General features: G+C 39.3%; 1 protein-coding gene across 1 annotated transcript in view; it reads right to left on the reverse strand.

Annotated features, from left to right (window-relative positions):
* The window catches only part of OCA2 (OCA2 melanosomal transmembrane protein), a 177,991-nt gene that overhangs the window by 146,938 nt on the left and 7,776 nt on the right, over positions 1–23,277 (reverse strand). Inside the window, exons 2-3 of the mRNA XM_054384760.1 lie at positions 4,088–4,186; positions 3,316–3,504 (exon numbers count right to left, since the gene is read on the reverse strand). Coding sequence (XP_054240735.1) covers positions 3,316–3,504; positions 4,088–4,186 — 288 coding nt within the window. The remainder of the gene's footprint in view (positions 1–3,315; positions 3,505–4,087; positions 4,187–23,277) is intronic.

A 23,277-nucleotide genomic window follows, 5' to 3' on the forward strand; every position in this document is an offset into this window, starting at 1 on the left:
GGTATGCACACCACAACTCAGTCTGCAGGGTCTTGGGAAATCTCAGTGACTACAAGAGCTCCTGCCCTAGGTCTGCTGCCAGCTGGTTCTCCTTGTACAGGAAGGAGGTTTTACACCTTGGGAAAGACAGTGAAGCCTGCAGCATGAGCGAGTGATGGGACCTGAAGCCACTTCTCCAGTGCTACTCTTAGTCCCCAACAAACAAAAGAGCCTCATCAGCTTGCCCAGGTCTCTCCCAGCGAGGCAAAGTGAGGTAGCATGGCCAGGCAGAAAGCTCAGCTTGTTGCATAAAGCGGTGGTGTCAGGAATGACTTCACCAAAACCAGACTTCTAATATATATCCTGAAGGGAAAAGATGGTTTGAAGACAAAAATAAGCTTGAATAATCTCCTGGGTTTAATAGTGTATCTTTGAACCCAATATATAGTTCATGAGCATCTCTACATAAACCAACTAGCAAAAGCAGGCATTTTACCATAGCAGATCTGTGCCCTTTGAAAGAATATCCATTTCTGGAGATGTGATGCCATCAAATTTTCTAACTGTCAGACCTTACTACTGAGGGGGTTGAGCAAGAATAGCTCTAAATTAAAATGTGAATGTTGAAATGTATGCTCTCAACTAAGAAATCTTAATATTTAGAACTTTTAAATTACTGCTTTTTAAAGTCTTACCATAAAAGGCAGCTCAACTTATTTTCTGGCTGCCCATAAGAATGTTGCACAGATGTCTTAATTTACAGAACTCTTTGGTGATTTGCCTTTATTTAATCTTTTCATTAATTGAAGGCATTGATATTCTTATCCTATTTTTTTAAAGTAAACATTCACACATTACTTTTCAGACAGAATGACAAATGGCTTGATTTAAGCATGAGGGAAAACATGCAAGAAGGAAAACACTTCAACTTACCAGGATATAATTAAATTGAGAAGAAAACAGTGCAATAAATAGTTGCATTGACATGTTATAGAACAAAATATTAAAGCAGAGTAGGCTGAAGAGAGTCAGAAATCATTTTAATCACAGAGGAAATAAGTCACTAAGTCAAGGTCATTGACCAAAAGCAACATAAGTGACTGGAGACCTATTTTTCAAAAATGTTTTCTGAAGATGCCTTGTTTTATAGAATTCTCAAAACAGGCGGGGAAAAAAAGCAGCAGCTAGTAAAAACGTGTTGCCACAGATAAGCTAGTACAAAGGGACTACAATATCCTACGAAATACAAGTGGTAGCAACCTTAAAAAAACTTCGCACAATATAAAAATCTAGAGAAAGAAGAAAAAGAAGGGAGGGAAGCTAGTAAGGTGGTTTCTTTCAGAAACTCCAGGTAGCCCTGCTCTACTGAAAAACAAAGCAGTAGAGAAGGGAAAGAACATAATGAGGCTTGAAAAGAAAGAATTGACAACAAAAGTCATTATCAGCACCTCGTAACTGGCAACTTCTTTTGATATTGTGTGATTATGTAAAATACCTAGTGCCAGTTTAGTCATGCATCCTCTATGGTGTTTGTCTCTTCTCTCCATATCTACATTACAGTTCTATTCTAGTTGTTCTGCGAATTTACTATGTTATGAATTACTAAACGCCAGTCCAGACTGGTATAGTTTTAATGCACTTGGTATTTTATGTTTGTACTTTTAAATTATCATTTATAATATTAATAACAACAACAGTTATACAAATTATCAATGAAACAAGAAACAGCAATAATTTGATTTTAAGACAAAAAGATAAAACAAAATCCATCAATTAAGCCTTTATAAATTCATAACCATTTGCCTGTAAGTAACAGAAACTCATCTAAAGGAGATAGCAAGATAGAATGAACAAGTTTTTGGAAATGGTTGTTTTATTAAACCTATAATTTGGAAGACTCTTCCTCCCATCTGTTTGTTTTCATGGCATTTTGTATTAGAGAAGCAGCACTTTTTAACATCTTACGGTTGAGAATTGATCAGTATTTGACTCATCTGTGATTTGCAGTCTGCCTCCACAGTACTAACGTGGCACAGCAACGCTAGTACAAACCCTGGGCCAGATCCTGCACTGATACATGCTTCCAGCACAATCCTACCTGACTTTACTTAGAAAGGCATGAAGTATAACTCTACGAAAGATTTTACCCTCTGTTTTAAACCAAATAACTTTTATCTTGATCCGCATGTGGCATGGGGCAATTTAGCTCCATTTATTTATCTCAGCAGTTATGCTGATTTATGACAGGCAAGTGAGCTGGCTCCATATGTCCAACCAGCACTATAGTAATGAAAATACTTTGCAGGCAGTACTGTCAGAAAACTGCACTACCCTCCAGATTATCAGCCTATGCTGTACTGGAAACAATGGTTTCTATGCTCCCACTTGACGCTTTTGTTTCATCAAATACCAGGAAAAGCTATGGCAAGTGTGAAGAAAAACGCCTGCCAAACTTCTTCACATCTGCGCATATTGCACTAATTTAGGCCATTGAAATTCTCCTGCTCCATTTGTTCAGCAGCAGTGCAGGAGAGCAGCACTACACACAACACTCTACACATGATGAAAGGAGGAAAACAACTGTGCAGTAATGAGTTAAGACAACATACAGATTGGGAAAAGATACACAGATATCTCAGAAAGGGTCTACAGATTAACACAGAGATGTAGACGTGCAGTGATGGTTTCCATGCAATTCTGGCATCTATTTGCAGAGAATTAGCATTCAAGATTAAAGGGTTTGCTAGTTAAATTCCTGGCAAAAATATCCTGAGAATACACATTCATATGTATTAATATGTTAACAGATTCGATTTCCTCAGGGCTAAATGAGACAAATTCGAGGTAAAGAGTGAGATATACTAATGTACTTAAAGATGGAAATATTCTCAGTTATACTAAATATTGTATATATGTGAAGAGCTACTGTGATGAGTGCAGAAAGACTGTGTTAGATACATATTTTAAGGTAAGTATTTCAAAAAATCAACAAAACACTGAATGAAGGTGTCAAATCAACTAAGGAGCTTTTAAGAAATGGTTTCATAGAAATGTTAAGAGAAATACAGAAGGCACTTAATCACAAATTTAGAATTGGTGCCATGGTTGATGCTTATAAGAACAAAGAAGTTATTTATCATTAAGTAGAGTCTGGAATCAGTTTATCTATAAGACATCAGTGCAAAATATTACATAACTATGCAGTGTTATTTTATTGATTTTCAAAAAATAAATTTTCTAGACATCTATATTTAAAACTAATTTCTGCAGAATTTTTTTAATAAAATATAATAATTAAAAATGCAATAAGAAATAAATGAATATTTCAATTCAGACCTCATCTTTGATAAATTGAACTTAATGTGAAGGTTGTCCAAGATTTCATATTTCTCAGAAGCAGCAAATCTGGACAAACTTGTCATTTCACTTCCCAGTTGAAACCTTTGCTCAAATTCTGCAGAGCTGTGGTCCCATGAATCATCATCTGTGGTAAAATCTGGATTATGAAGAGCCATGCGCTGCAACCTGTCATATGTTTTCAGCAAACATAATGAAACAAAAGAGAGGTTTATTTCAACAGGTGGTAGATACAACTGACCTGTCATGTCCTTAGCTTCACTGTGAGAGATATTAATGGAAAAAAAATCATAGAAAGACTTATGCAGTACAAGATGAGCTCTACTTGGTGACACAGCTGGGTAGACTGGGAAGAAAGAACCAAGACCCCATGATGTTTAGGTGCAGCTGGGAGAAACAACTTTCTGATGCACCAGGCAGATCTACCTCAGGATTTGTTGTGTAAATCCCCATAAGGATGCTTTCTACAGCTCTACTGTATCTTCCAGTGCACCTGGTGTAGCACCACACAGAGGAAATAAACACATATGTCCTGCAGTTGCCTGACCTCAGACCTTAAATCCTTCCCTTTCCCATTTACAGCCCCTTCCTCATATTCGAGGTCCTCCAGAGTAATTCTCTTCTCAGAACCCCTGCTATTCACTTTATTTCCCAGAAGGTTTAGTGTCAGGATATAAGAAAAAAACCATGCACAATTAAATAGAAGAGAGCTTATAAAAACAGTATTTCGAGTAAAATGAAAGTAACTCACCCGTTTTCCTCTGAGGAAACTTTCAGTAGTGGTGTCTTCTCAGTAAAGCCACTGGTTTTTGACCTTGAGCTGAATAATTTGGAAAAATTGAAGTGATATCTTTGAAAGGAAAAAAAAAAGCAAGCAGTAAGCCTGCAGTACAATGATTCACTACAATTCTACACAACATTTTGATGCAAGTGCATTTAACTAGTTATATATTCTTTAAGAATAGTGTTCACCTAAACCATGGTTTTCATTAAGTTTGACCTGGTCATGGTAGCTACTTCCTTATAGTCATATTATTTGAAGCATGGATCACCAGAAATTCTCTAATAATTACAACCACCTCAGCAACCTTCATGTTAAGGAAGAAAGCTTTATCTGAAGTACAAATACTTGTGTTTGTATTGCAGAATCCCTTTCAAAAGGTTCCTGTCAAAGTCTTGGTCCTGGTGCTGTAGATAGTTGACAGAGTAGGGTCCTTCTTGCCATACTACTGCTTTTGCTAAAGTATAAATCCCAAAGCTTAAGAAACAGCTGAAGAGAATCAAGCACCATCACAGGACTCTGGCTGTGGGGCAGGTTTCTGGAAGATGTTAAATAATTGAGTGAATTTAGAACACTCTCCAAGGCCTGGCTCTTCCAGAGACATTTCTCATCAAAACTATAATTATTCAGAAAGCTCAGATTTATGCCATTCAGAACCTCAGCCAGGCACCACCAGAAATTCCGAAATAAATCTGCTAGACATACAGTCAATATGCAGATCTCATTACTCTCAGAAACACTTGCAAGAAATTTAAAATGTCTTCTGCTATTGCTGGACTGCTGTGGGAGAGAAATTACTAAAACATAGAGAGCTAAATAAATATGCAGAGGTGACTGGTAATTGAATCTTCTAAATATAAGGCCTGTTCAAAAAGTGTCTGTATATTTAACTTTGTAACACGGTGGAAGACAGTGGAATTTCTTGTAATTTGTGAGGTGTGCGTGAACTCAGACTGTAAAATCAAAACCTCCCTTTAAGGTTTCAGCTTGCTTGTTTAGTAGTGTTATCATCTAGAAGCCATGCTAGATGTGGAGCATTATTTCACCCCTGAGTGGCCACAACACTCATTCTAACTCTGCTGTAAGCGCTGTCTGAAGAGTCAACAGAAGAGAATGAATAAGTTAGAGAGGCTGAATTATCCACTACCTCAGGTCAACTGTTAGGCAGATTCCGGTGTGACATTGCACTGATGCTTCATTTGTGAAGAGGTGATTGCATAGTCTGAAGATATCAAGGTGCTTCCTTTTTGAAATAGGAGAACATCATTCACGAAAAACAGCAACAAGAAATTAAATGGGGAAAGTGGTATTTCAAAACAAGTTTATTCTTATCATAGTCCTAGATCTAAAAGTTTCCCTTTTACATTCAGAAATTTAACTCATGCAAAGACCAATTAGCTGTTTCTACTTTTAAACAAAATTATGCCACTTTTTCCATAAAATGGCTCCAATTAATACATGCTACACACTGTTCTGATGCAGCTTTGCATCACACTCACTTTCAGGCATTCCTACTAGGATATATGAAAAATCTGAGATTAGTAACCAGTAAACTTTCTGCAAAAACTTCATTTCCTTAATTTTTTTTTGAGTCTGATAGCAACACTGCTGTGTGTTACACAGGCATAATTATATTGACTGACAATTCCACACCTCAGCAAGTATTCATCACTACTATAAGTGACTGACCAGTATACAAAGCGTGCTACAGGACAAAGCAACCACAACGATGGCAAATGGGAAGAAAGGATAAAGGCTTGCCCAAATGTGGTTTACATGATAGAACTTGAGGTGAAGAATCCAGAAAGCTAGTTAAAGACATTACCTTCACTTTCATTTCACTTTTGTTATCCACAATCTCTGATATAGGTCTTGCCATGCTTAAATGGAACTGTAGGGCTTCACACATTGCCAAAAATGGCCAGTATAGGAAAAATGGAAAAGATCTTCAGGTAAAGAAAAAAACAATATTACATGACAACATCAATTTGTAGAGAGTAAAAACACATGGACAAGAACAAGCAGCAGGAAACAGCCAGGCTTGACAAAACAAAAATAATTAGAGAAAAAGCAGAAAAGACTCAGCTCCCCTGTGATGTGATTAGTCTAATTAGAGAATGAGAGTAGTATAAACAATAAAGCTAATTAGGGCATAAAAGAATCTCAAAGGCTGAAAGCTCTAGAAAGAAATGTGGGAAAAAAGGAAAAAATAGCATGAATTATAAAAATGAAAGACATCCCTGTATGCCTTTCATTCTTCAGATTACTAAGAGAAGTGTTCACCAAGCCACTTTCCATCATTTACAAGCAGTTCTGGCCCAACCAGGAAGGTCTTAGCTGATTGGACACTGGCAAACATGATGCAAATCTAGAAGGACTGAAAGGAGGACCTGGAGAACTACAGACCTCTCAGTCTGATCTTGGTGCCAGGGAAGGTCATGGAATAGGTCACATTGAGTCCTACTCAGCATGAGTTCATGAAGAGCAGGTCTTGTTTGACAATCCTGATCTCCTCTTATGACAAGGTAACCCACTTAGTGGATGAGGGAAAGGCTGTGGATTTTGTTTACCTGGACTTTAGTAAGGCGTTTGACACTGTCTCCCACAGCATCTCCCTAGAGAGAAACTGGCTGCACATGGCTCAGATGCGTGGATGTTTCACTGGGTTGAGAACTGGGTGGATGGCTAGGCCCAAAGAGTAGTGGTGAAGGCATCTGGTCATAAGCGGTGTTCCCCGGGTTCAGTTTCAGGGCCAGTCTTCTTGACTATCTTTATCAATGATCTGGATGAGGGGATTGAGTGTATCCTCAGTAAGTATGCAGATAACACCAAATTGGGTGGGAGTGTTGATCTGCTGAAAGGTAGGAAGGCTTTACAAAAGGATCTGAATAGGCTGTATTGGTGGGCTGAGGTCAATTATGTGAGGCCAACGTGCTGGGTCCTGCACTTGGGTCACCACAACCCCATGCAACATTACAGGCTTGGGGGAGACTGTCTGGACAGATGCCTGTCAGAAAAGGAACTTGAGGGGGCTGGTTGTCAGTCGGCTGAATATGAACCAGCAGTGTGTTCAGGTGGCCAAGGAGGCAACTGGCACCCTGGCCTGTATCAGGAATAGTGTGGCCAGCAGGAGTAGGGAAGCAATTGTGCCCCTGTACTTGGCACTGGTGAGGCCACACCTTGAATATTGTGTTCAGTTTTGGGACCCTCACTGCAAGAAGTTGCTGGAGTGTGTCCAAAGACAGGCAACAAAGCTGTGGGAAGGGTCTAGAGCACAAGTCTTACAAGGAGCAGCTGAAAGAACTGGGATTGTCTAGTCTGGGGAAGAGGAGGCTGAGGGGAGACCTGAAAAGGTTCTCTACACTACCTGAGAGGAGATTGTAGTGAGGTGGGTGTTGGTCTCTTCTCCCTGGTAACAAGCAATAAACCAACAGAAAATGACTTCAAGTTGCTCCAAGGGAGGTTTATATTGGGTATTATGATATTAGCGTTGGAATAGGCTGCCCAGGGAGGTGATGGAGTCACTGTCTCTGGAAGTGTTCCAAAAACATGTAGACATGGCACTTTGGGACATGGTTTAATGGCCAGAGTGGTGTTAGATTGATGGTTGGACTTGATGATCTTAGAGGTCTTTTCCAACTGAAACATTTCTATGATTCTGCAGAGGCATTCTTAGTGCAATTTGGCTATTTGCTTCATCAAAAGCAAAAGCAATCATGTGCAAGCAAAATCTAGGAAGGCCTGAAGACCCCCTGCTATTTGAGGACCATGTCTGCAATGCTCAAAAAATCTCTTAGCATCATTCTTGGCACTCCTCAGCCATGTAAGTAGCTGGAAATTGTGACGCTGTGTAAATAAGGATATCAGTGTGACACAGGATTGGTTTACACTTTGAACGTTTCTTCAAAATGGTTATACCTACATGCTAGAATGGAGCAGTCTCCCTCTACTGACCTACTCAGTAACACTACTAAGGAGCTAATCACCGGATCAGGTCATCAGCCCATTTTGGATAGACCCATAAAGGATGAAAAGACTTCTCTGGATTTATAATATGTGCAGGTAAGGAGCTAATAAACTGGACAACAATTGTTCCCACTGTTCTTCTCTCATGGTTCAGACTCAAAAATCATTAGTATTTTATATGACGATATGTTAAATAATTACATTTACAAACTTATACATTTACAAATATATGCACATAGATCTTCACACAAAAATTTAACAATCTCATTTTCCTTTCATTCAAAAGTAATGGGAGAAAGGTAAACCCAAAAGGTATAGAAAAAATATTTGAAAAGAATTTCTTTAAAGGCATACAAAGCATCACTCATATGGAAAGCTCCATGTAGAATTGATGTTAGAAAGAGAGGAGCATGTCCTACCTCCCATGCAACCAAATCTGTGGTTGTATTCATTCTCATATTTGCTGCACCTGGGATTTTTTGTTGGTTTGTTTCAATTCAGAGAAATCTTTCAAACAGAAGATTGTGCTCTTAACCACTTGGCTACTGCTGTGACAGCCATGTATACAGATTTTGGCTCTCTCTGCAGGAGTATACATTTGTTCCAAGGAAGAGTATTTTCTGAGCTGCTTCCTTGCAGTCAAAGTCATACTTCCCCATTGCTAATCTTTCAAGCAAATACAATTTGTGGCTGTTTCCATAGTAACCCAGAAGAGGAACCAGTGTTATGGGAGGGCTGTCCCCACCCAAGATGATACAGCAAGTTCTGCCAAGTCATGGAGGTGTCCACAGATGAAGCTCCAGTTGCCTGAGAGCAGCTGGAGAAGGATCTCACACACAGCAATAAAAAAATATAACGGTCCAAATATAAGTCCCAGGTATCTGTTGCAGAAGCACCCACAAACTGTGGCTATGCCACTGGTCACATAGATGAACAAGGGGATACTCTCTTTTTGTGACAATTTGTACTTCTCTACGGCTGTACAGAAGAGATATGACCTTCAATCTCCTAGACTTATTTGAGCAGTTTAAGTAGAAGCAGACTCTCCCTGATCACATGGCCACATGAAGAGGTACCAGGGGAGCAGGAAAGGAAGAGATGTGGGAGATTCTAGTTCCTCCTACTGGTGAGATGATGAGTTCTCAGTTATCATTCAGAATCAGTAGCCAAGGAGTGATGTAGGTTCCAGCCACAACACATTACCGTTTCTTTATACCTGCTAGCAATAACTTTCAAAGTCAGGGAACTTGGGATGAAGTCCAAAGAACGAACTCAATTCCTGCCATTGAGCACCAGACCTGCCCCCCTGACTACATTTCAGGCATTTCCTAACGTGTTTACGTATCCCACTTTAAATAAAATGAAAAGATTTTGTGGTAGTTCAGCAAAAAAAGGAATCTTTCAATCCTAAGCAGCAGAGGACAACAAAAGAAGTAAACATCCTATAAGAGCCTGAGAAAAAGAAAGACCACAGTCATCCTAGTTAGCTGGCAAACACTTAATATAATCACTAGATTTGAGTGGAACCTCTTATTTTCTCATGTACTGAAAAGGTGAATAGATTAATTTTTCACTCCACATAATGAAAAGCGTACATTTTAAGCATCAGCTAATACAATGGCTGATTCATCTGCCATATGCTACGTTGTGCATGCAGCTATCAGTGAAAGAGCTATTTCTATGACAACAGAAAGCAGTAATGCTCACTTCTACACAAAGGATTTGGTCAGAATTGAAGAAGAGGTGAATATGGAAGGATACGTATTACACAAGGAACATCAACAGTTTTGCACATAACTAATTGGAAATTTCACTGCATGAAAAATTCAAATCCAAATCTCTCCAGGTAAAAAAAATATAATTTAGCATGTTCCCCTGCATTAGTAATCACAAAGACCATTATAAATGACACTACCTCTTGAACAGAAGTCTAGGATTACTACTGAGCCAGGAGATTATAACAAATACAATATAAATGCAAGCAAAGTTTCCTAAAGCAGAAGGCTGACAGAGTAAGAATACAAGAGCAAATTAATCATACAGGAGGCTAGTAACAACAGCAAGACTTTAATTTATCATTTCTATATTCTTATAGGCAAAAGCCTAATTTTAGAAGCATCATCCTCCCTGAATAAAGAACATTTATACAAGTTATATGTCCTGAACTAATTACTTCTGTCACAACTACAATCATCACGTAGAAATAAACTGAAAAACAGATGCATTTACAGAAAAAAATACAAAAAATACCAGAAACAACAACAAAACACAATCACAAACAAACAAAACAAAGCAAAACAAAAACCCTAACCCAACACCCAAAGAAAACATTATACCAGTTTTTTTACTGCACCTGAAACTGTTTCTTCCAGCAGATTTGGTATTTGTCTATTTCTGATAAAGTCCACTTTTGGACAACAGTTACAGAATACAAACTGTGGTTACCAACATCATAGCACTCACTTTTTAAACATTCACTGCCTATTAAGCTACTGTATACAGACATCTCTCAACATTAGGATATACACATATCATATGAGAGAGACACAACCCTCTGTCATGTTTTCTCCTCAGCAGGAGGAGGAATGTTGGGAAATCATGAGGGAAATGTTATGACTACCCATCACAAGTGAAGTATGGTCAACACTAAGTCAAGGGAAGTATCAAGACTCCAGAGCTCTGTTCTCTGAGCAGGCATTAGGTGTTTTCTGGTGACTTCTTTATGCAGCTTGAACTAAATCAGCAAATAATCTCTAAACCCTTTAAAACCATGTCAGAAGAATTCAGCAATTAGAGCATTACTTAATGCAGATTAGTTTTCTTGTTGACTTTCCTAACTTTCTATTAGAGAGGACTGTGCAGGATTCCCCTGAGAATCACAGCACTGGCAGTGCCTGACAGCAAGACACTGTAAGAGGCACAGCCAACTGGCAAGTCTCATACTGAGAAGGACCTAGCAGGCCAAGAGCCCAGGCAAATAAAGAATACGCTTAAGAGTGATGTAATTAAAAGTGTGCTGAGCTTTACTGAGATGGAAATGGTTACTTCAACAGGAAACACAAAAAGTCTTTGCTTCATTCATTTCTGCTGGATTTATAGAGTGAACATGTCCTGCAAAAGCAGTGGTCTCTCCTTCATTCTGCCATTTTAAACAGTAGGGGAATTCTGAGGTCAGAAATAGTTTGGAAAAGAGTGCTTCCTGTGATTTGGGGTTTTTCTAATCAAATCAGACTTTGTAGGGTTATAGTACTTCCCTGAAAAATGAAATTTCCAGCTATGTCCAAGTCTTGGTGGATCCTTTTTCTCAAGAGTGGGCCCTTGTCAGGGGGAGTCTCCATCAAGAAGACATTAAGACATGGTTAACAGACCAGGATCTCACTGCAGTAGATGAAGTTTTAAAAAGTACTTAATCCTTAAGATGCCTTGAAGCTTCTCTGGCTCTGCCTAAGACAACTAATTTGTTCTCCACACATTTTGCACTCCCATGTCAGAGCACCACAAGGTCAGGCTGCCCATGAGGAGAAAGTATCCATGGGCCTGGCAGGGACATCAACTGCTCAACCAAGGCCTGTCCTACATCACCCAGCAAGGGAGCAGGGACAGAACAGAGGTGGAAATCTAAGCCAGCCCAGATGTTCACTTTGGCCACAACAACCCCATGCAGCGCTACAGATGGAGAGATGAGTGGCTGGAGAGCTGCCTGGCAGAGAGGGACCTGGGAGTGCTGGTTGACAGATGGCTGAACATGAGCCAGAAATGTGCCCAGGATGCACAGAAGGCCAATGGCATCTTGGCTTGTATCAGGAATATTTGGCCAGCAGGACCAGGGATGTAGTTCTGCCCCTGAACTGCACTGGTGAGGCCTCACCTCCAGTTCTGTGTGCAGTTCTGGGGCCCTCACTTCAAGAAAGATATTGAGGGGCTGGAGCTGGTCCAGAGGAGAGCAGTGAGACTGGTGAAGGACTGGAGGGAAAGTCTTATGAGGAGAGGCTGAGGGAGCTGGGGTTGTTTAGCCTGGAGAAAAGGACACTCAGGGGAGACCTTATCACACTCTACAACTACCCAAAGGAAGTTGTAGTAAGGCAGGGGTTGGGCTCTTCTCCCACACAACTTGTGACAAGACAAGAGAGCATGGCTTGAAGCTGTGCCAGGGAAGGTTTAGGTTGGATGTTCATAGAATCATAGAATTGTTAGGGTTGGAAGGGACCTCAAGGATCACCTAGTTCCAACCCCTCTGCCATGGGCGGGGACACCTCACACTAGATCAGGTTGCTCAGAGCCACATCCAGCCTGGCCTTAAAAACCTCCAGGGATGAGGTTTCTACCACTTCCCTGGGCAACCTCTTCCAGTGTCTCACCACCCTCATGGTGTAAAACTTCTTCCTAACATCCAATCTGAATCTCCCCACTTCCAGCTTTATTCCATTCCCCCTAGTCCTATCACTACCTGACATCCTAAAAAGTCCCTCCCCAGCTTTCTTGTAGGCCCCCTTCAGATACTGGAAGGCCACAATAAGGTCTCCTCAGAGCCTTCTCTTCTCCAGACTGAATAGCCCCAACTCTCTGTCTGTCCTCATAGGAGAGGTGCTCCAGCCCTCTGATCATCCTTGTGGTCCTTCTCTGTATGTTAGGAAGCACTTCCTCATGGAAAGGGTAATTAGACTCTGAATGGACTGCCCAGGGAGGTGGTGGAGCTGCCATCCCTGGGGGTGTTTAAGGAAAGATTGGATGTGGCACTTAGTGACATGGTCTAGTTGATGTGGTGGTGTTGCATCATAGGCTGGACTTGGTGATCTCAGAGGTCTATTCTAGCCTCAATAATTCTGTGATTCTGTGATTTTATGACTATCCAGCAGGGCCATATTGATGGGGCAGGTCCAAAGAAGCCCACCCTTTTTGAAGGACTGAGAAGTTGCATTGACAAAGTGTAGTTACTCTTTCCATTTTCTGTTTCAGTAAAGAACACTGGAAAACTACAGTAGAGAACATGCAAAAACTGCAGACAGCCTGAAGGAGAAAATATATCGAAGGAGCGGATGCTGCCAAAAGAATTTAGATATTGGTGACTGCCAGCAAGCTGCAAATTTAAAGTAGGCAGCAATAGCCAGTATTGGTAATGTTCCAAATTCCAAAACCTCTGTTTCTCTATGGATTACATGAATAACCTGTTAAGAAGTATAATTCTCAAGTGCTGCAGGGCATAGTAAGAAAATTAATCTACTATAGGGAAGCAATTTATCAGCAACACTTTAAGCTAACTGCACTTATAATACTTTGGCATATCCTACAAGCTTGGCTTTTAAATGCCAGCATGTCTCTTTGACATTCACAAGCTGTGATGCTAACTTTATGACAAATAAAGGAGGATTCACACTGTTTTTTTTGGTTTTTGTGTGTGTGTGTGTGGTCTGAGAGACAATCTCAAGGTTCTCAAAGTTAGGGAAGTGGTCAAATCATAATATTTTAACTTTATTTCTGATCAGACTGTCTTTAAAATGCAATATGAGGCACTTAGATGATGGAAACATGAATGGAAGGGTCGGTCTGAGAAATGACTGTATCATGTGCTCATCTCTAGAGAAGGTTATTGTTCAAGCACTGCAGTGATTATGAAGTTGTAGTCTCAAAGGTGTTGGAGAATATATGTTGAAGTATAAAGACTCACTTTCAGACTAGACGAATTGAAGGATGTTGCAAGAAATGGAAACACTAGTAGAAGAAGACTATTGACAACTTCCCAGATAAGGGAAAACTTTCCTACAAAACATTGAAATGGGATTATTTTGATACAATTTTCCCTAACCCAAGCAATGTACTGACAAGCGGCACATGTCATTATGCTTCTAGCCCTGCATCGTCTTATAATACACTCTTACGCTTCTCACCCCAGTTTCAGAGATTGAAAAGAGTAATTAGAGAGCTATACTTAAAGATGAAGTCATGAATAAGCTATTTTTCCTTTTTTAAAAAAGAAACATTTCTTTTAAAATTATAGTTCCATATGTTTCATTCCAAGAATTTGGAGACAATATTATTCATACCTTCAACTGTTAGAGAAAAGTAACTTTCTTACCAATAGCAAAATGTTTCCATTGCTTAGAGTTAAAACAAAACAAACAAACAAACAAAAAACCCAACAAGAGGCAGTCAGATGTACAAGCTCATTAATAACATGAAACAATGTGAGGCTAGCATCAGGTCACTGCCTGGCTTTAAAAAAAAATTTAAATGAAGTAGTCATCAAATTCAGCTTTGTTTTAAAAAACCATGACTGATCTCAACTATTGTATGCTTACTGTGACTTGTATTTTTTTCCCTTGGTCACAATAAAACAAAATAAGTCAAGTTCGAGAACTCTCACATGTGGTGAATAGTGAGGTTCTTGTAAGATTTTGCAATATAACTAGGACAATTTACAGATTACAATGTAGATTATGATCTCAGTGGACTGGACCCAGCCAAAAAATGCTAAAATTTGCTCCAAAGCTAGGACATGAGACATAGTACTCAGAACACACAGAAAAGAAAGATCAGGGAAATTTTATGATAAATAATTTGGAGGGGGTGATATGGTTATCATATGTTGAAATAAAAATATTAAGTTAATAAAATAATGGATAATTTTTCACTGCAATGAACATCTTTTCATTATATTTTGGCTTGGTTGATTGGTTGGTTTGGGGGTTTGTTTGGGTTTGTTTTTTATTATTTTATTTTATTTTATTTTATTTTATTTTATTTATAATGGTGCTGCAAAGAATTCCTTTTCAGATTCTATCTGAACATAAGACATTGAGGTCATCCATATAACTTTTGCCATCCAAAATCTGGTCTAGAATAATTACAGTCACTGGCAAGAGAGACACCTTCAAATAACTTTTATCTTTGTCTCCCATTTTGATTATACAAGGAACCTGGAGACTTTGAGAAAACAGAAAGAATTCTTCATTAAATAGTGTATTATTCCCACACAAACACTGTCTATATTACAGTGTACCAAAAATAACTATCATAATGTACTTTTTATTTGCTCTTAGATGAAATCTCTTTTTTGCATAGAAGACTTTTCACAAAAATTCAGAGTTTATTAGGAATACAAATAACTATCAACAAGTCCTTCCAAAGATGGCTTTCTCATAACTTCCTAAAAAAGTAACTTCCAATACAGAGTAAATCCACATCACTGATCATTAAATTTCACCTAAAGTTGTATCAGTCTACATTTTCAAAGTACTGAAAATCCCAGAGGAACAAATTAGAGAACTCAAGCATAATAAAAAGGTATCTGATAATAATACAATATTTGCTCTTACATTTGGAGAATATTCAGTGAAACCACTCAAAAGAGTAAACGCAGTTCTGTCTCACAAAGACGTTACTCTTCCTTGTAACATCCCTTCTCTAAGATCACTGTTACATGTTAATATATGCAGTTCATAAGCCTCAGGAAACTCATTCCACAGTGATGGGTTCTGTTTTGTTACCAGACATCCTTTTCTGTCTTGAAAAGCCTCAGATATCTACAGGGGCCTCAAGGCTACAAAGTCAGTCAAAAATGGATCTAATTTATATGAACAAACAGCCTTAAAACTCATGTTTCTCATTCAGTGTCAATGAGAGATGACAAGTCCTGAGTCCATAAACACACTCAACTGAGATTCTCAAGTTTAAAAAAAAAGGAAAAAAAAAAAAAACAAGCCCAAAACTAAGATCAGAAATAATGCATTCCAAAGAAACTCTGAGATTTTCCTTGTCTCATGCACAGTAGCATGCAAATTATATTCCCCAAGTAGGGTAATAGATCACAAAAACCAAAGAATAATGATGCCATTTCAGGTTCCCTTCCTCCTGATTTAAACTGTAATCTTTCTCCAGGTAAGAACATACTCCTGTGCACTGAAAAGTCAAAAAAAAACCAAAAATCATGCTTCTCAGAGTTCAGAAGGAAATTACTTTTCTTACATGGCAGATGGTTTTGTTCAGGTAGCACATTTTAACTATACATCATATTCCTTGTCAGCAAGGATACACATCTTCCCTCCCAGTCACACAGATGCCAGACTCTTTCCTCTCAGATACTGCATTCCCTCTCTCCCTCTACAGAGTGACACTTGGGTTACTCCATAGTCTCACAGAGGAGATTTCCTTCCATCTTGCTCCTGAAATAACATATTCTTGAAAAGAAATGCCATAATATTTGCCATATATGTTCTACAAATCAGTACTGTCCCAAGCCACCCTGTACACAGATCAAGAAAGGGAAAAAAAATAAACAGATAGGATTATGCTCAGTAGCCATATAGGCAGTAAGTCTTCACATACACATGAAAATTTCTGGACATCCAGACCTGAGGCTATATGAATTCTGTGCTCCCAAATAAAGAGAAAACAGAAAATGAAAAGTGTCAGTGCTGTTGACTTAAAAAAAAAAAAAAAAATTCTCACCAAAAGACTACTGCAGAAAAGGGGAAAACCCATGCTGACATGGCTGCCCATTGTCATCAGCTACTTTCTTTCTTCATTCCCCTATTAAGGCAGAAGGCTCCAAGCTGCTGTTCAAAGACACAGATGATAAAAAAACCCAGCAGGTCCCTAAACACAAACTCCATTAAAGAACCAAGACATACATCTGTCTCCAAAAAAAAACCTGAGGGGAAGGATCTCTGTAACTGATTTCAGCCTGGCAGAGGTGTTGCAGAGAATAGCTAATTTAGACAGTTAAAAACAGAAAAAAGTTCATAAGTCTTTCCTTTCTTTGGGCAGAAATAATACCTGAATAATCTGTTAATTTTGAATTTAATCAAAACTACTTCTTAGCGTTTTTAAAAGCATGGGAGGAAAAAAAGGCTTTTCATTTAAATAAAATAAATAAATAAATAGGCACACCTAGTCCTTCACTATGTGTTGGACCAGATAGTGACACAGCTATTGATTGTAAACTGATGCAGATCAAGAAGGTTTAGTGTCCTTGAAATAACAGAAGCCTGAAATATACATCAGATCCCTGAATGTAGGATAATAGTACTAACAAAATACAACCTCTCGTATATATCCTTTAAATAAAACAACTCCAGGAGCTGTTGCCAATGTAACCAGCCACAACACTAATGAATGTCCTTTTAATACAGTCTGCACAAGCAGTCTGCAAAAATAAATTATCCATAGAGTGTGATGCAGTAGGAAAGCTGAGGATACTCTGACAATTTGGAAATGAAAAGAAAAAAGGTAAATGGATTGTGGGAACCCAAGGGAGTAGTTAATGGGATGTTTAAGCTGGCCTTCACATCTATGCAGAAACCAGAGGGGTGGTAAGCGATAGGACATCTTCTTGTACCTTGGAGCCGTGTGAGAAAGGATGGGAGTGTGGAGATAACTAAGTGAATGGGAAAGTAGGTGGGGGGAAAACCATCTAATAGATTGAGACTGTAAACAGTGGATTCAAGGACTGATAGACTGTGGGAACATGAAGGAAAGCATGTACAAACCTCTCAATAAACAGTCATGGATTCCGCAATGTGGGGCCATCCTGGCCCACCTGTGGCAGTGGCCACCTCTCCACAATTGGTCTATCAGCTTGTATTTTGTCTCTGTGTTGAGAGTAGCAGGCTCCAGAATCAACACACTGCATGATATGCAGAGGCATAGCAACAGTGGATACTCTAGATGGCAAAACAATAAACAAAGTAACAGAAAAGAAGGAAAATTAAAAAGACACCTCAAAATGCCCAGAACCAGAGGTTGTTCTTAAAAGTTAACACAGAGGTAGTTATTCTGCACCGCAAGAATCAACACAGAATCATGATTGCTTCCCTACACAAAACTAACAGCTTTAAAGTCCAAATAACGGAATCACATTTGACCCATGGCACTTAGAAGTAGATTACAATAGGTAGAAGTGGCTACTAAAGCAAAAAAAAAAAAAAAAAAAAAAAAAAAGGTTTATAAGAAGCAGAAGTTCATAGCACGTTGTCACAGGGAAAGAGGTGATTTTGTACTATTTTAAGGTTATGCAGTATGAAAGGTAATCACAGCGGAAGAACTAAAGCTACAGAAATTATCTCCTCCAGAAGCACTAGGAAAATGTGTAGGCTGGAGAGAAAAATGACACATGGCAGAACTAAAAGAGCAGATTTTAACTTAAGACAAAAGAATATAGACATATTTTTATAAGGGCATTGATTCAGAAAGGAAGCATGGAATCCATCAATAGTTGTTCCTCATTGCAAGAGGTATAATTAGAGTCTCAGCTCCAGTGTGTTATTATTGTTTACATATTCATTTATTTTGATCAAATGCTGTAACCTTAATACGAAAATGTATACTCCTACTTGCAGCTTTCTTGATAATGAAGACTAAATGAGATGTAGACCATGACACTGTGGAGTCCTCATCTCTGAAGAGATACATATGCAGCACAGGTAGGATCGTGGTGATTGATTTTGTATACATTAAGTAAATTCTGTTACATATAAGGAAGCTGGTATGTCAATACTTAATTTTGATGATCTCACAGCATTACACGTATGCTCTAAATCTCCCCAGATTCATACAGTGTTTAAGAAGTACAAAGAATCAGAATTCTCTTTTCTTCCTCCTGCATGAACATAAAACATTTGTTGGATTGACATATCAAGAAAATTACTTGTTCGGTTCTAGTATAAATAAATTGTTATATTTGTTAACTGGTTTTGATGTGGAGCTCTTGTGTCTTCTTCCTCACAAGCATCAGTTTTCCATCTAAAGAAAAGTATTACAGGTCTAATGACATCAGTGGTGTTCTTTTTACTTTTGCTGACAGACATGCAAGTTCAAAACTGTGATTAGTATGATACCCATACATGCAAGTCCTTATGACAATCTATCAGTCTTTTCTGCCAACAACAGCCTGTCTTCTGTTAAAATAGGCTAGCTGGAATATTTTTAGTCATATAATCCTCTTTGATACTGTCATACAGCTATGAACAGGTTTGTAATCAGTGTTTTTTGCCTTTTTATTTGTGGTTTTAAAATGGATCAATTTTCACATGCTGGTGTTCAAAATTTTTATCCTGAAATAGTTCTGGCTTATTTTTAGATGCAGACTACCATATGCCAAGTAGACAAGAGCCAAAACCAATGCCAAGTAGACAAGAGCCAAAACCAATGTTTAAAATGCACAATAACCACTGTCCCTCTGCTTTTGTTGGCCTCCTCTGGAAAACACTGGGAGGCACAATGTATGGCATATAGGGTGGGTTGGCAAAGAAGCCACGCTCTGCCAATGGATACAACAGAAATTCATGTTTGTGTAATATTACGACATAGTCCTGCTGTTTTAGCTTACACAATCAAAGACATATCACCGAAAACAGAAGTGCATGCCTTGTTACTCTCCATTCTGGGTTTACTTTTGCTTTTATGAGACAGATTCACTAAATTCAGGTTCATGCTTTTCACTGTAAGAGGTTTACATGATGAACCAGCTGTCAATAGACTCTTAAAGAGGATTGCAACTCACACGTCACCAATGTGGCTAAAGAGGTAGAATTGCTCCTATCACTCCTAGAAAGATTAGCAACAAAATAAAATTTGAAGCTATTTTTACTTTATTTTCTCAGCAGAAGAGAAAATAAATTACTTAAGATTACATGAGTTTGTGGATAACTCACAGTGAAATATTTACCTACACTATTCAAGGAAGTATTGTATTAATACACGATTAGACTTCTTGCAATAAATTCATCATTAGCACAGCACTTTCTCCTCAAACAGCAAGTGCAATGTTCTGCCAGGCATACCAGTTCAATATAACTGCCATCACAGACATCTGAGAAAATTTTTTTCATATTCCACCATTGCCAGAGCTTCACTTTGGGCAAGGAAGTCTTTACAGAAACTCTGCTCAAGAATACCAGGGTGTGAATGACAGGTGGCCTTTTACTGTCCTTACTGACTAGCACGGAAAAAGGAGTAGCTCACAAAGTGCAGAAAGTAAGAGCAAAATCTTCAGCCTTTCACAGATGCTTCTGAATGAAACTAACTCAGTACTGAGTCAGTATCTTCTGCTGCTCTTAAACTGAGTTGCTGTAACTACCAATCTGTTTTCTGTTGCACCCTGCCCTAAACAAATAATATAACATTGCACAAAAGGGAAAAAAAACAACCACCACCACCCCCCCGGCACCCCCCCCTCCCCCCCCCCCCCCAAAAAAGGCAAAACAAAACACCAAAACTGCGCTGTTTCTGAACCTATCCAGTTCTGACAGACCTGGCTCCAGCTCACTGTGCTGCTGCCTTTGACTTATCACCAGCCTGCTGTGGAGACAGCTCTGCATGGTCTCTGACTTCTGCTGGTCCATTAGCACAATTATTGCAGGTTGCCCCTGAAGCCCCATTAGTACCTATCAAGCAGAGAATTGCTAGCTTGGTCTCTGTCTGTAAGCATTTTGGTGACTCATTTATCAGCTTTTGCTGTATTTCAGAGAGTAAATCTCTTGAGCTCCTTATGAAGAGCAGGTTTTAAAAAGCCATATGATTTGCCAAAATACAGACTGTGACCTTTTTTTTTTTTTTTTAAATTTGCTGGCTAATTTCTTCCATCTGCATTATCTATTTTTCCATCAACTCCATTCAATTTAACATGAACTTCTGTTCTTAAGTGTATGACCACCACTATCCCGGAAATTTTTGCAGTAGCTGAGCAATGATTTCCAGTGCTTCTAACACAAGAGCACAAAACACTCTGATTCTAATTAATTCTAATGGGAGAGACATCTACAGTGTTGGACAGACTAAAACACAACTATATCACTGAGCAGAAATTTGCTCTAAAACATCTGTTTATATCAGTAAGCTATGAAAAATAAAATTTAAAAAAAGTTAAAATGGAAAAAGGAAGGGAAGGTCTCTTTCTGCAAACCTTACAGGGTGGCATTGTTTTGTTTTGTTTTTGAGGGACCATGGCCTTCCATGTTTTTATCTTACTAGCATGTCTTGGTTTTGTTTGGAAGATCAAGTTATAAGTACTCACAAGGTGCTCAGAATAAGCAAAGAATGCCCTTGCCTGCCTTGCTCCAAGTTTTGAGAATGACAGTTTCATGCTTTTTTTTTGTGAACTGTAGCTATAGAGTTACAGTTTCTGATCATAACTGTGGACAGATTGCGTCAACGCCTGGCTTACAGCCATGACATCAACTTGCTTTTGTCTAATTCACCCCATAGCTCACCACACCTCACTCCAACTCTATATTTCATGCTGTCTTTCAGTTTCACCCAGAGTCTCTCTGTAGCCACATGGAAGAATTCCCATTCATCCTCCTCTCTATTCCTACAGTCTGTGCATTTTATTAATATCTGTCCTTCCAGATGCTTCTCCTTCCACCTGTGTCTCAGGGACCTCTCTCCTCAGCAGCAGTTCTTCAGTAGCCTGGGCAGAGGCTGAGGCAATATTTTTGGGAAAATACTCAGTATGAACTAAGCTACCCAAGATCTCACCTGACTACCATGACTACTAGGAAAGGCAGCAGCCTGCAAATCCTCCCTATCCTCTTCCTTCACGCCCTTATATATTCAACAAAATGATAGAATTATACAAAATGTTTTGATTGGAAAAGACCTCTAAGATCATCAGGTCCAACCATCAACTGTATACCAACATGGCCATTAAACCATGTCCCAAAGTGCTACGCCGGCTCGTTTTTTGAACACCTTCAGGAATGGCGACTCCACCACCTCCTTGGGCAGCCTATTTCAATGCTTGACCATTCCTTCAGTATAGATATTTTCCCTAACATCCAATCTAAACCTCTCCTAATATAACTTGAGGTCGTTTTCTCTCTCTTTATTACTTGATACTAGAGAGAAGAAACCAATAATCACCTCACTATAACCTCTTTCCAGATAGTTGTAGAGAGCAATAAGGTCTCCCCTCAGTCTTCTCCAGACTAAACAATCCTAGTTCTCTCAGCCACTCCTCACAAGACTTGTTCTCCAGACCCTTCGCCAGCTTTGTTGCTCTTCTCTGGACATGCTGCAGCAATTCAATGTCCTTCTTACAGTGAGGGACCTGAAATGGAACACAGTATTCAAGGTGTGACCTCCTCATCAGTGCTAAGTACAATTCTCTAATCCTGTTGGCCACAATGATACAGGTCAAGATGCCATTGGCATTCTCGTCCACCTGAACACACTGCTGGCTCATGTTCAGCCAGCCTTCAACCAACACCCCCAGGTCCTCTTCTGAAGGGCAGCTTTTCAGCTACTCTGCCCCAAGCCTGTAGCATTGCATAGGGTTGTTGTGACCCAAGTACAGGACCCAGCACTTGACCTCGTTAAACATCAGCTGGGGCCAAACCCCCACAATCTTGTACAACTGACCTTGGCCCATCAACCCAGCCTGACCAGATTCCTCTGCAAAGCCTTGCTATCTTGAAGTAGATCAACACTCCCACCCAATTTGTTGTCATCAACAAACTTACTGAGAGTGCGCTCAATCCCCTCATCCAGATCATTGATAAAGATATTAAATAAGTCTGGCCCCAAAACTGAACCCTGGGAAACACAGTAATCACTGGAACAAGAAGCACAAAGAGAAGGTAAACAAAACAATACTGATTATCAAGAAATTTACTTAGGAAATAGAATAGCTGAGTTACAGTTGCTGTTTCAATTGTTTCATTGGGTTTTTTTACTTGTAAATTGAAAAAAAAAGGGGAAAAAAAAAAGAATGCCTTACAGTATGGTGGCCCATCCACTACTTAGGATTTAGGAGGTGTCTGTTTACCATCCCTCAGAGCAGAGTAGAGATTGTACATCCACTTCCTACAGGACATTCACAATAAGGGAGCCCCACTAGCATTGCATCTTTTTTTATAGGACGTGAAAGCAAGCTGCCCTTGTCCTGTGCTCTCTCCTCCTGTGCTCTTCAAAGTTCATGAGCTCCTGACCTCCCTCAGACTCCCCGAGCTAAGTGGTCCAAACTTACTGTTGAACATCAGATTCCACTCTGTGAAGCCCTTTCTGAACTATGTTTGGCTTCACTTTCAGGTTTTGTCTTGCTATGTCCTTCAATTGCATGGTCTGGGCCCTTGGGAGAAGTTGACATTTTACCATTCAGACCATTTTCTGCCCATTCACAATGTCACAGTGGCTGCCTATCTTCATGTGGCCCTGATACAGCAGTACATGTAAGGGCTGTGGATTATCCTAGTTTTATT

This window comes from Indicator indicator, chromosome 1 (genome assembly GCF_027791375.1).
Source record: "Indicator indicator isolate 239-I01 chromosome 1, UM_Iind_1.1, whole genome shotgun sequence".
Taxonomy (NCBI): Eukaryota; Metazoa; Chordata; class Aves; order Piciformes; family Indicatoridae; genus Indicator; species Indicator indicator.